We start from the raw sequence: 12997 nt of genomic DNA on the forward strand, positions 1-12997 counted from the left end.
TGGCTATACAGGCCTCACTGAGCCATCAGATTTCAACAAAAATATCTTAATTTGTGTTCCGAAGATGAACGAAGGTCTTACAGGTGTGGAATGACATGAGGGTGAGTAATAAATGACAGAATTTTAATTTTTGGGTGAACTAACCCTTTAAATAAATGAAAATATTGGCAGGGCCAGTAAAAATCTGCACCAGTGGGAAAAAAAAGAAATTCCTTACTGATGAGCTTTACAAACCAAACTGCACTGATGTGATGGCTACCTTGTTTAGAATACGTGACAGAGCACTAACTGAGTTACCTTAATGTGGTTCAACTTTAAGAACAAACACAGAGTTCAAATCATGTTTAGAAATGAATGTATAAAAAGATCTCACTAATAGTCTTCGCATCGAAGACCACAAGAACGTCATTTCACTCATATACACCTCAAGCCACTGCTCTGAGACACCACTTTTGATAGACAGGCCAGGAAAGGGACCCAATGCATGATGCAAGCACACCCAAAAGTTTAAACTATGACAAAATCCACATATCAACAAATCTGACCACAGATTATAAGCACTGCTGGTAAGAATAAAATGTCATTGTATTCTGAGAAGGAATCAGTCATTTAAAAATATTTTTACATTTTAAAATTTATTATGCAAGAGAAGGTTTTGCATACAACCCGAATTTAGGAAATGTTGGGACATTTTTTAAATTTTAATAAAATGAAAATTAAAAGACTTTCAAATCACATGAGCCAATATTTTATTCACAATAGAACATAGATAACACAAATGTTTAAACAAAGAAATTTTACACTTTTATCCACTAAATTAGCTCTTTTCAAATTTGATGCCTGCTACAGGTCTCAAAAAAGTTGGCACGGGGGCAACAAATGGCTAAAAAGGGAAAAAAAATTGAAAAGATTCAGCTGGGAGAACATCTAGCAACTAATTAAGCTAATTGATATCAGGTCTGTAACATGATTAGCTATAAAAGGGATGTCTTAGAGAGGCAGAGTCTCTCAGAAGTAAAGATGGGCAGAGCTGTGAAAGAGTGCGTAAAAAGATTGTGGAATACTATAAAAACAATGTTCCTCAACGTCAAATTGCAAAGGCTTTGCAAATCTCATCATCTACAGTGCATAACATCATCAAAAGATTCAGAGAAACTGGAGAAATCTCTGTGCATAAGGGACAAGGCCAAAGACCTTTATTGGATGCCCGTGGTCTTCAGGCCCTCAGACGACACTGCATCACTCATTGGCATGATTGTGTCAATGACATTACTAAATGGGCCCAGGAATACTTCCAGAAACCACTGTCGGTAAACACAATCCGCCGTGCCATCTGCAGATGCCAACTAAAGCTCTATCATGCAAAAAGGAAGCCACATGTGAACATGGTCCAGAAGCGCCGTCACGTCCTGTGGGCCAAGGCTCATTTAAAATGGACTGTTTCAAAGTGGAAAAGTGTTCTATGGTCAGACGAGTCCAAATTTGACATTCTTGTTGAAAATCACGGACACCATGTCCTCCGGGCTAAAAAGAACGGAGACCTTCCAGCATGTTATCAGCGTTCTCTGATGGTATGGGGTGCATAAGTGCATATGGTATGGGCAGCTTGCATGTTTTGGAAGGCACTATGAATGCTGAAAGGTATATAAAGGTTTTAGAGAAACATATGCTCCCCTTCAGACAACGTCTGTTTCAGGGAAGGCCTTGTGTATTTCAGCAGGACAATGCAAAACCACATACTGCAGCTATTCAACAGCATGGCTTCATCGTAGAAGACTCCGGGTGCTGAATTGGCCTGCCTGCAGTCCAGATCTTTCACCTATTGAGACAACCACAAACTCTTCAGCAGCTGGAAACCTATAACAGGCAAGAATGGGACCAAATTTCAACACCAAAACTCCAGAAACTCATAACCTCGATGCCCAGACGTCTTCACACTGTTTTGAAAAGAAGAGGAGATGCTACATCATGGTAAACATGCCCCCGTACCAACTATTTTGAGACCTGTAGCAGGCATTAAATTTGAAATGAGCTCATTTTGTGCATAAAATTGTAAAATTTCTCAGTTTAAACATTTGTTATGTTATCTATGTTCTATTGTGAATAAAATATTGGCTCATGTGATTTGAAAGTCTTTTAGTTTTCATTTTATTAAAATTTATAAAACGTCCCAACATTCCAGAATTCGGGTTGTATGAATTACAGCAGTTCAGCATTAAAAAAAGAATGATTATCAATAAACAAATCAACCTCAGTGAATCAGCATGTAGACAATTTCTGACTTGGTTTTTTATGCAACATTATTTTTTCATTTCCTTCCATGTGCATATACTCTAGGGCTGCACGATTATGAAAAAAATCATAATTGTCGATTATTCCCTTGAAATTGTAATTGTGATTATTAATTACGATTATCACAATTTACATTGAATGATGTTTTGAATAGCTTTATACCATTGTTTGAAGCAATAATCATGTTTTGCTTGGTCTGCTCAAAGTCACGCTGGATTTTCTCCTTAGCGTCAAGTTGAGCGGTCCATCTATCACTCTTTTCCATGTTTGTAGAGTTAGTTCGTGGAGTAAATATATAGGCTGTGGTGTTGTCACGATACTAGAATTTCTAACTTCAATACAATACCTTGAAAAGTACCGATATTCAATAACATTTTTGATACCACGGGATAAAAAACAATGTATATACTGTAATATATTTTTTATATTATTTCTTTTTTTGTCCATCTATTGAAAGTCTAGGCAATCAAAAATTTCTTCTGAAGAGATCACTTTATATGATAAAGCTTTTAAGCTTTTTTCATATATAAACGTTGATCAATTAGCATTACAATTATCTCATAAATATTTGCTAACTGTATCTCACAAATATTTACTAAATGTATTTGTTTTTACAATGGGGTAATTTTATTGCAACATCTTACACACAGCACAAGGAAGCTTGATTTCAAATGGTAAATTGAATTTCTTTAAGACATGATGTTTTATGTTAATACTCACCAAGATGGGCATTGTGACATTGTTTGTGAGTGTATTTGACCATTAATAAACCGCGAAAAAAAACTTATTTTGGCACTTGTATGTCAAAGGCGGCTTTATTATGTCTGCGCTTCATGTGAGCGCGAAATCTGTGGGAATGAATAGAATTATGCACAATCCCTGCTTGCTTTTCACAGTGGCTTCCCCGATTGCAGCAACTTCCAATTTTATTAGATGTTTTGCGCCAATTTCCCAGGAAGTGGCGATTTTGTTTTCTTGAACACATGGGACGGAAACTGCTTTATTCGCAAATGTTTTATGCGATATTCCAATTTTGTGCACAAGTTAAAATCGCAACTTTTCACACTCATTGGGAATCTTTCTTGACAAGGTCATTTTTCTTGACATTTTTTAAGCTCCTCATGTTGCTCGCAATTGCCAATTCTTATTAAAAACTTCTGGACAGTTTATTGCTGCAAGTTATTTTTAGTCCAATACCGCTAAAAAACTCTGATCGGAAAAGAAAATGGTTTTGTGAGGGATGTTTAAAGTATAAAGAGTCAATCTGAAACTTAATATCACACATGGCTGTACAGTCAGTAAATGCTCCTGATTCCTTTTCAACCACGTCATACTTTGCCTTACAAAACAATCTGTTTCTTTTTACATTCATAGGGGCAACCGGATATGTAACTACCCAGTTCAGCAACATTCTCTAGACACATCGCAAAGGCTTGTTGCTCTTTTTTTTTTTTTTACCAGAATAGACCTTCCTATATATTACATTGCATCACTTTCCTCTACATGATAATAGTTTGGATTTGAGCACAAATAATATATAACAATTAAGTTGCATTTCTAGGTAAATGATCAGTGCTCTGGGTCTGTCCGCTGTACTGAACCTGCTACAGGGAGTGGTTTTCTTCAAATCTTTAACAAAAACACAGGCCTGTAAACCATCTCCATCTCTGTGTGCGCAAGAGGGGAAAAAGGAGTGCTGGTGAAAAACACAGCGGTTGGAAAAACAAGCAGTGAGGCTGACTGCTATGGCTTTACCCGTAGCAGATCCTCCCCAAGCTCTTAGTGTATCATTCAGAAAACACGGTTGTGTTTCATTAAGTTAAACTTTTAATTGTCTTAACCACAAATTATTGGTCAGTAAATTAGCAAAAATTTAAGCAAACGCACTACTTAAAAAGCCACTGCGTTCTCGGGAAAACATCAAGTTTTTGGCAGAATATGGGAAGTTGTGTGTGGAGTGATGAATCACAATGAAACATGAGTTGCATGGTGATGTTCCAGTAATGAAAATCTGCTGAGAAATAAAATAATAAATGCATCTCTACCACAGTGAAACATGGAGGAAGAGTGTCAGCCTTTTAGCTGCTGGTATTGATGAACTAATTCACTGTGAAAAGTCATTAGGCTTTTTCAAACTTGAAATAGTTAACCCTGGGTCATTCTAAACCGTGGGTAAACGGAATCCTGAGTTATCTTGCTTCACGTTTGACACTGCTCTTAATTTACCCGGGGTTAACAATTAATCCTGGGTATTCATAAGCTGACGTTTCACATTGTACATTCCTAAACACTGGGTTAACGTTCTTATTTGCATATCTGCGGTGTCAATGTCACTGATTGGATAAACGCAGCACGCAACCTGTTTACATAGGCTAGCTCTAGCATTGCGCATCCTCGCATTGCCGACTTTACTATGGAGTTTATACTGAATGGACATTTCGGACTATAAAGGTAAGAATGAAACGCTTTCTTCTTCACTCAAATTGTCACGTTTTCTGTCAGCATTTGACATTTTTCCTCTCAAACGCTGAATTTACTGTTTATTTACAATGCGCAGTGTTTCCGTGTCCAAAGCAGGCAAATATGAGGCACGCTATTGGTTATCTGTTGCTAAGCGCCTAGCTGTAGCATTCTAACACCGCATCATTTCACACTGTACAAGTTTGGCACCGCAATGCGGCGTTAACACTGCAAAAACAGGGTTTCATAACCCCGCTTCTAAATTACAAGTGTGAAACTTTCCTGGGGTTAAAAGCGGCATTTAGAACGACGATAACCCAGGGTTAAGTGTACTGTGAAAAACCCTATTTAATGTTTAGTACAGAAGAATATTGCAGAATGTCTTGCGTCCCACAATTGAAAAGTTGTTATTAGGGATGCACGATATATCGGCCAACATATCGGTATCGGCCGATATATAGTAGTCAACATTTGAAGTGGATCAAAACCTTTCATCAAAGTTGTCCTAAAACCTTCTTCTTAGGACAACTTTGATTAACTTTTTTGATCCACTTCAAATGTTGACTACTGTATGTTCATTTTTAATGTTATCGTTATCGATATATCAAAGCCGATAAATAATGGATTATTTCCTTCAGCTGAAACACTTCAGATGCCCACTGTCCACCATGATGGTTTTGAATTGCTTGAAATATGTTTGGAGTTACTTCAAAAAGGAAAATACAGTTAAGTGCAACATATACAGCAATCTTTGCTAATTTCCTGACCAGTTATTTGTGAATAAAATGGTTAAGACCACTAAACATTTAGCCATTTTTGGCTTGGCCAATTTTTTTTGCCCAAGAGTGCATATATATATATATCATTATTCATCACTGACCAAACAAAAAAAGAGAGATGGCTAGATACACATTATGTTTACATCACAGAAAGAGTCAAAATATTTTCTCTGAAATTCTATCAAAAAAAGGAAAGAAAAGAGAGAAGCAAAAGACCTTTGTTTCCCAATAAAGCTGTTGTAGCCATAATGTTTTCCTGAGAAGTCAAATAACTGATTACAGGGTCACTTTTCATCTAACCTTTGACCTGCAAATAGTGGCCAATCTTGTTTACTGTGACATATTATGACCTTTCAATAATTCTACTAGTCAAACTATTTATTGATTGATTGCATGAAATCTTTTCATCTAAAGTCTTAAATACTTGAACCATTAAATTCCACCACTTCTAGTTTTGTTATTTCATAATTTTGATGAGTTTATGATTATTCTAAAAGCATCAACTAAGAATACGCAGGTGTGTCCAAACTTGTAAAATGAAACTGAATACTACTAACATGTCCTCTAAACGTTTAATGCATCTTTTGCACATTAACGCATACTACAATAAACATGCAACAATTCTTGTACATTCTTGCATCGACAGTGACACCTTAGCAAACAGACAATCTAAACATCAGAGATGAGATAAGGGAGGTTAGGAGTCTGGCGTCAACAAACAATGACTACTACGCATTAAGTATGCAATCATGATAACCTGTCACCTGAGTAAAGACTCTGGGTCATTCATTATGGGATAAGTGCATACATAAACATAATTTAACTGGTTAGCTGATGTATAATATGACAGGTTAGCTGATGTACTACAACACACTACAAAGTAAACAACGTTACAGCGTTCCCTCAAACGTCAGTGAACACTGTCATCGTGGACACGCCCCCTCCACTTCAAAGCCTTCGCTTATATTATATATATATATATATATATATATATATATATAAAAGGTTGTTTTGTAATAAAACTCAAGTTTATGGCACACACGTGATATTTGTTAAGTCCTCATTGTATTATTATAATAAATGGACATCTTCATCCAAGACGTATCAACTGTCATGAACTTTCGAAAGGGGGATATCACATGTTTTTATAGGGTTTTGATGTGCGGAAATGAGTGATTTAACACTGAGTTTTCAATAAAGTCCAGTTAATGCGACACTGATGCACATTTGTATCAAGCGGCCGTCGCGCGCCAAACATTCATCAAATGAGTTTGACATGTGCCGACTCAAAACTTTCTCTCGACTCACCTCTGTCCCGTAAAGGAGCACTCGCTTCTTCATCTCTGCTCACTTGCGTGATGATCGAGGCGGACGGGTGGTCCATGAGATCCGTAAAGCACGTAAAATCGCAACTTAAAAAGGTTTTCCGTATTAAAATCTTTCCGCTGGCTACGATTGAATTGAAAAAAAAAAAAAAGAAAAAACTCCCTGCAAATGCCCCCTAAACTCCAAAAGACTTTTACCACTTAAGAACATTCATAATGCGAAACCATATGAGGCTGAATGTGATGTCTATGTTTTCATAAGTTATACGACAAAAAGAAAATTAAATAAAAATAATAATAAAAAGTTAAGTTCCTGGATGATAACTTTTCACAACATGGAGTTCGGCTCTGCTCTCAATTTCAACATACAAACATGGAACTCGGCGGTTTCAAGGCACCCTTTGTCTTAAAGGGGCAACGACACTTAGGATAGACAGAACTATGCAAAGCCACTTTGAAGGATCAGAGTTTATGAAAGTGAAAATATGTTACGAATCAGAAGAAAAACCAGTGTATTTACAACAGAAATAAAGTTCTGCTGTTTTTTTTTTTATTGTCCTACTCACAGTAATATTATGTGAAATGCAATATATTAATTATTATTTTAATGACTATATAGTATTATACAGTATGTAAATACATGAATATAATACTACACACACACAATTATAAGCCAGGTTTAAAATGCAATACTTGCTTTTTTTTCAGTAAAAAAAAAAAAATCACATTTCACATTTGAAAGATTCTCTGAGATTTAATTTTATAGATTTGGTGGGGTCCACTTAACTTACAGCATATTTTTATTGAACAATTTCGTTCAAACCATTAAATATTTTCTACGCTATAAGTATTCTCTTTTGTTTCTTTTTCTTCTTCTTTCATTTGAACTGGATAATAAATGTGACTTTCGGTTTGGAACAAAGTGTCCTAATCGCTTGGACTCGGACTTTATTAATATGCGTTGCCCCTTTAAATCTACAAAATCCAATACGCAAACAAAGTTTAAAAGATCTCTTGGCCTCGGCGTAACAGAATGCTCAGTTCTGAGTTAAAACCGTTTTTTCTCACGTCCGACAGGTAATATATATCATAATTAGCTAGGCGTGAGTGGTTTTCAAATGAATGCGTGTGTATTTTATGCTTTTTAACAAGCAAGACAACTTTCTTGCGAACTTTTTTGGCAGGAGCTGCGAGCGCGGGGGGCTTGAGACCGTCTTTAGAATGGAGGATAGGGAGAGTCCTCAAAGTTCGCGCACTCTGTCATGTTGATTACAAAGTTTACATCATTGGTATTCATGACACACTACACTTAACAGGCTACAGTCATTCACTGAAAGCATTAGCAAGACCCTCCAGATTATGAGTTTGAAAATTTTTTGTCACAAGTTCTTTCCAAAAATATCTTAGTTTTTATCTTAAAACATTTTTAGCATTTAGCAAAACATTATAGACATAGCAGACCACATATATAAAATGCATATCGATATCCGATATCACTCTATATCTCCCAATAATATGTCTTAGTAAGATGATATTTAAAAGTTTAGTTTTATGATCAAAGATCTATAGATTTTATTGTGAGGGGCAAAAACATAAAATGCACTGTAATACAATGATGATTGACAGATGTATCATATTTGATGCTAATATTTAACATATTTTTCCTAAAAATTATATATGGATTATCAAAACCTAAGTTGCTTTAGTCCAGTAAGTGTTCATCTTGAAACATTACTAACAATATAAAAGTTATTTTTAAGTTTACTTTATAAAAATCAGTAAAGATTTCACAGCAAAAAAGACGTGGATGCTTTTATTATTATACTAAAAGGCCTTTTACTTTGTAAACGAGATTGTGTGCAACAGGTTTTTCAGCAAAGTTTTGATCATGTTGATAATTTAGAGGCTAGAAATTTGCATATCAAATACACCGATCAGGCATAACATGTGTTGGTCCCCCTTTTGCTGCCAAAACAGCCCTGACCCGTCGAGGCATGGACTCCACTAGACCCCTGAAGGTGTGCTGTGGTATCTGGCACCAAGATGTTAGCAGCAGATCCTTTAAGTCCTATAAACTGTGAGGTGGGGCCTCCGTGGATCAGACTTGTTTGTTCAGCACATCCCACAGATGCTCCATTGGATTGAGATCTGGGGAATTTGGAGGCCAAGTCAACACCTCAAACTCGTTGTTGTGCTCCTCAAACCATTCCTGAACCATTTTTGCTCTGTGGCAGAGCACATTATCCTGCTGAAAGAGGCCACAACCACCAGGGAGTACCGTTTCCAGTACGTGCCAGAGTAACATCCACATGGATGGCAGGACCCAAGGTTTCCCAGCAGAACATTGCCCAAAGCATCACACTGCCTCCGCCGGCTTGCCTTATTCTCATAGTGCATCCTGGTGCCATGTGTTCCCCAGGTAAGTGACGCACACACACCCGGCCATCCACGTGATGTAAAAGAAAACGTGATTCATCAGACCAGGCCACCTTCTTCCATTGCTCCGTGGTCCAGTTTTGATGCTTACGTGCACACTGTTGGCACTTTCGGCGGTGGACAGGGGTCAGCATGGGCACCCTGACTGGTATGTGGCTATGCAGCCCCATACGCAACAAACTGTGATGCACTGTGTGTTCTGACACCTTTCTATCAGAACCAGCATTAACTTCTTGAGCAATTTGAGCTACAGTAGCTCGTCTGTTGGATCGAACCACACGAGCCAGCCTTCGCTCCCCCCGTGCATCAATGAGCCTTGGCCGCCCACAGACCCTGTCGCCGGTTCACCACTGCTTCTTCCTTGGACCACTTTTGATAGATACTGACCACTGCAGACCGGGAACACCCCACAAGAGCTGCAGTTTTGGAGATGCTCTGACCCAGTCGTCTAGCCATCACAATTTGGCCCTTGGCATTTTTTATGCTTCTTACACATCAACTTTGAGGACAAAATGTTCACTTACTGCCCAATATATCCCACTCACTAACAGGTGCCGTGATGAAGAGATAATTGGTGTTATTCACTTCACCTGTCAGTGGTCATAATGTTATGAGTGATCGGTGTATGATACAGTAGGTTTTATAGGGTTAAAGAGGTATCAATGCTTGCTGGCCATTGAAGACAAAGGACATGATTTGAAGTATATAAACAACAGAAAAAACAAGAGGACCTGTGTCTCTTAATGCTCAGAGTGCTTCCCTGAATCTGCTGGCTAAGTGTATTTGATGGTTATTGGTCAGGATAGTAGCCTATTAGTGACATTGTCATGTTCATCTGGGAAATAGCCACATCAGAGAGGTTACTGGGAAAAATACAACCAATTAAAGGATCTTCACAAACATCAACTGACATTTCAGATACTTCCTTTGTAATTTATGAGGTCGATAAGAGACATTAAAGTCGGCACGAAATGCAAGTTGCATCTTTTCTTCCCAATTGTGATGTATATCCAAGTGAAACGCCTTCTCAAAGAATAATAATATGCACGGATGAATCATTTATAATAAATACAGCAATATTCCATTAAAAAACAAGAATTTTCCATTTTGATTTCATGGTGGCTTTAACTTGACTTTGCATATTGATGACCATATATCTGCCTAGCCCTAGGTCATCCATATGGCTTTACACATGGCCAGGGTCACAACATCAGGATCTTCAAAAACATACTGGTAGGCCTACTTAGTCCATCCTTCAGCTGTTTCCTATCCTTTGACAAGAGGATGAAGGAGTCTGGTAAGACACTGCACTGCCAGAACCACATCTTTCAGTTCCTGCAGACACATTGGAGGGCCTTTTTTGTTGTAGCTCTTTCCTTGATTTAGACAGACAATGGTCCACATTCATGCAGACGACAAATCAAAGGTCAGCTGTTACTTGCAGCTGAGGCACACAGCATTAAATAGAGCTCCATCTATATCCGATTGTGACTCACCAGTGCTCTCATTATGAAGCTCGAATGTGGATTGCTGCCTCTTAGACTTGAGGGTCATTCATGTTCAGAGGGCATCCTGGAAGTGCTGGTGCAGCATTTGGACAGACGGATTCGACTGGAGAAATCTTGAAAAATTGTCAGAATGTCCTACTGGAGAAGGATCTGATCATGGATTTTTGATATTTGTGAGATAGCTAGCAGTCAGTTAGCTTTATATGATTACAAAAGAAGTTGATTGTTTCTAAATTATATTTTTATGTTGAATAGGCTATACACTACCACTCAAAAGTTTTTTTGGAAAGAAATTAAAGGATTAGTTCACTTTCAAATGAAAATTAGCCCAAGCTTTATTCACCCTAGGTGTATATGACTCTCTTCTTTCTGATGAACACAATTGGAGACATATTAATAAATATCCTGACACATCCAAGCTTTATAATGGCAGTGAACGGGACCAATGAAGTTCAAGAAAGTGCATCCATCCATTATAAATGTACTTCACACGGCTCCGGCGGGTTAATAAAGGCCTTCTGAACTGAAGCGATGCATTTGTGTAAGAAAAATATCCATATTTAACAAGTTATGAAGTAAAATATCTAGCTTCTGAATTCAACTTATGAAAAAAGCGTAACTGACGTCACGTTAGTAATTTGAATACGGAAGGTGTAGGACGTAGCGTAAGCTTTTTGAACTGCGAGAGTTTCACACTTCGTTTTTAATATTGATAATAATAATAAATGGTTCTTGAGCAGCAAATCAACATATTAAGCCGTGTTTCCACCGCAGGAACTTTTCCCAGGAGCTAGGAACTTTGTGGTGGTACTCGGTGTGTTTCGACCGCAGGAACCAGGGTCTAAATGAAGTTCCGGGTAAAAATTTCCCCCTCAGAAAGTCTCTGATCATGAGATTGGGAAGGCAAGCCTGCAACCTTTAGCCAAAAAAGCATAACAGCTAATGCTAACGCTCCGCCTCTGGCGGTACGCAGGGAAGGAGACCAGAGGCTGTTTTTTGAATGGATGTCAATGGATGAGAGGCTTCACTACGCTGATTAAACAGCTTTTGTGGGGAAATAACTAATCATTTAATTAATCGACAGCCTGTTTGCTAATCTTCAGCATGTTTTACACTAAACAATACTTTCGTCGGGAACTATATGTAGATTTTAGCTTGATAAAAAAGTTGCTGGGACAAATTGTTCCAGGTAATTTCGGTGGAAACGTGGCTGATTTCTGAAGGATCATGTGACACCGAAGACTGGAGTAATGATGCTGAAAATTCATAAACATAACACTAATTCACAAAAAAAAAAAAAAAAAAATGTAATGATATCTCGCATTGTTACTGTTTTACTGTATATTTGATCAAATAAATTCAGTATTGGTGAGCAGAAGAGACTTCTTTCAAAAACATCTTATCAACCCCAAATGTTTTAACGGTGTATTAAAATGTGTATGTATTGTGTATTTAAATGTATTTGTTGGGAAAATTATTGTTCTCTAAAAAGCTTTATGCAATGCTAATAACAGCAGTATTGAGGGACAAGTATTTTATTTTCCTCATACATTTAGATAGGTTAGCAAGGTTAAAGGTTAAAACAACCATAAGCAACAGAGCGAATAGCATAATGTACAATGATAAATGATTAGTATATAACAGTTATAATCCTAAATAGTCTACTACTGAACAAAATCAACTATTACCCAACCTGAAGAAGTTCCTTGACCTTTACTTCTACTCAGGATCCAACAAATGGCCAGCTGTCCTCATATTGTGCCTGAGTTTTATAAATACAGGTTCATAGAGAGTACTCAAGTTTGAGACAGGAGGTCTTTAAACACCAAAGCATTTGCCCTTCAGTAGATCTTTTTCTTCGAGATGACATACTTGATAAAAGATCAACAAGTGCTCTAGAGTGAGCAGTTTTGCTGTATATACTCAACCTGGAATGAAAAGACCCCTAAGGTTAAGAGCAGTCCAAAATAAAATAGTGCACATGTAGAAAGCCTGAGAGTCCTAACATTTGGATTGGCCTTACTTGAACACATGAGTGTAGTGTGAGTTAACGGCCCGTTTATGGAGTCCAATCTAAGTCTGGTTGAAGTAGTATGTTATTGTTCTGAAGAGTCAGACCATTTCCACTTAGGAATAGTACTTAGAGACGCTGAAATGGCTGGAATAATAATAATCAATTAATATAGAGTCTGTTGAG

At 37.5% G+C, this 12997-nt stretch overlaps 1 protein-coding gene across 1 annotated transcript in view; it reads right to left on the reverse strand.

The window, feature by feature from the left end:
• Positions 1-7238, reverse strand: part of ctdsp1 (CTD (carboxy-terminal domain, RNA polymerase II, polypeptide A) small phosphatase 1) — a 30847-nt gene extending 23609 nt beyond the window's left edge. Inside the window, exon 1 of the mRNA XM_051906848.1 lies at positions 6840-7238. Coding sequence (XP_051762808.1) covers positions 6840-6915 — 76 coding nt within the window. The 5' untranslated portion in view covers positions 6916-7238. The remainder of the gene's footprint in view (positions 1-6839) is intronic.
• Between the last annotated feature and the right edge of the window lie 5759 nt (positions 7239-12997).

The sequence above is a fragment of the Ctenopharyngodon idella genome, chromosome 9 (genome assembly GCF_019924925.1).
Source record: "Ctenopharyngodon idella isolate HZGC_01 chromosome 9, HZGC01, whole genome shotgun sequence".
In the NCBI taxonomy this organism is placed as follows: domain Eukaryota; kingdom Metazoa; phylum Chordata; class Actinopteri; order Cypriniformes; family Xenocyprididae; genus Ctenopharyngodon; species Ctenopharyngodon idella.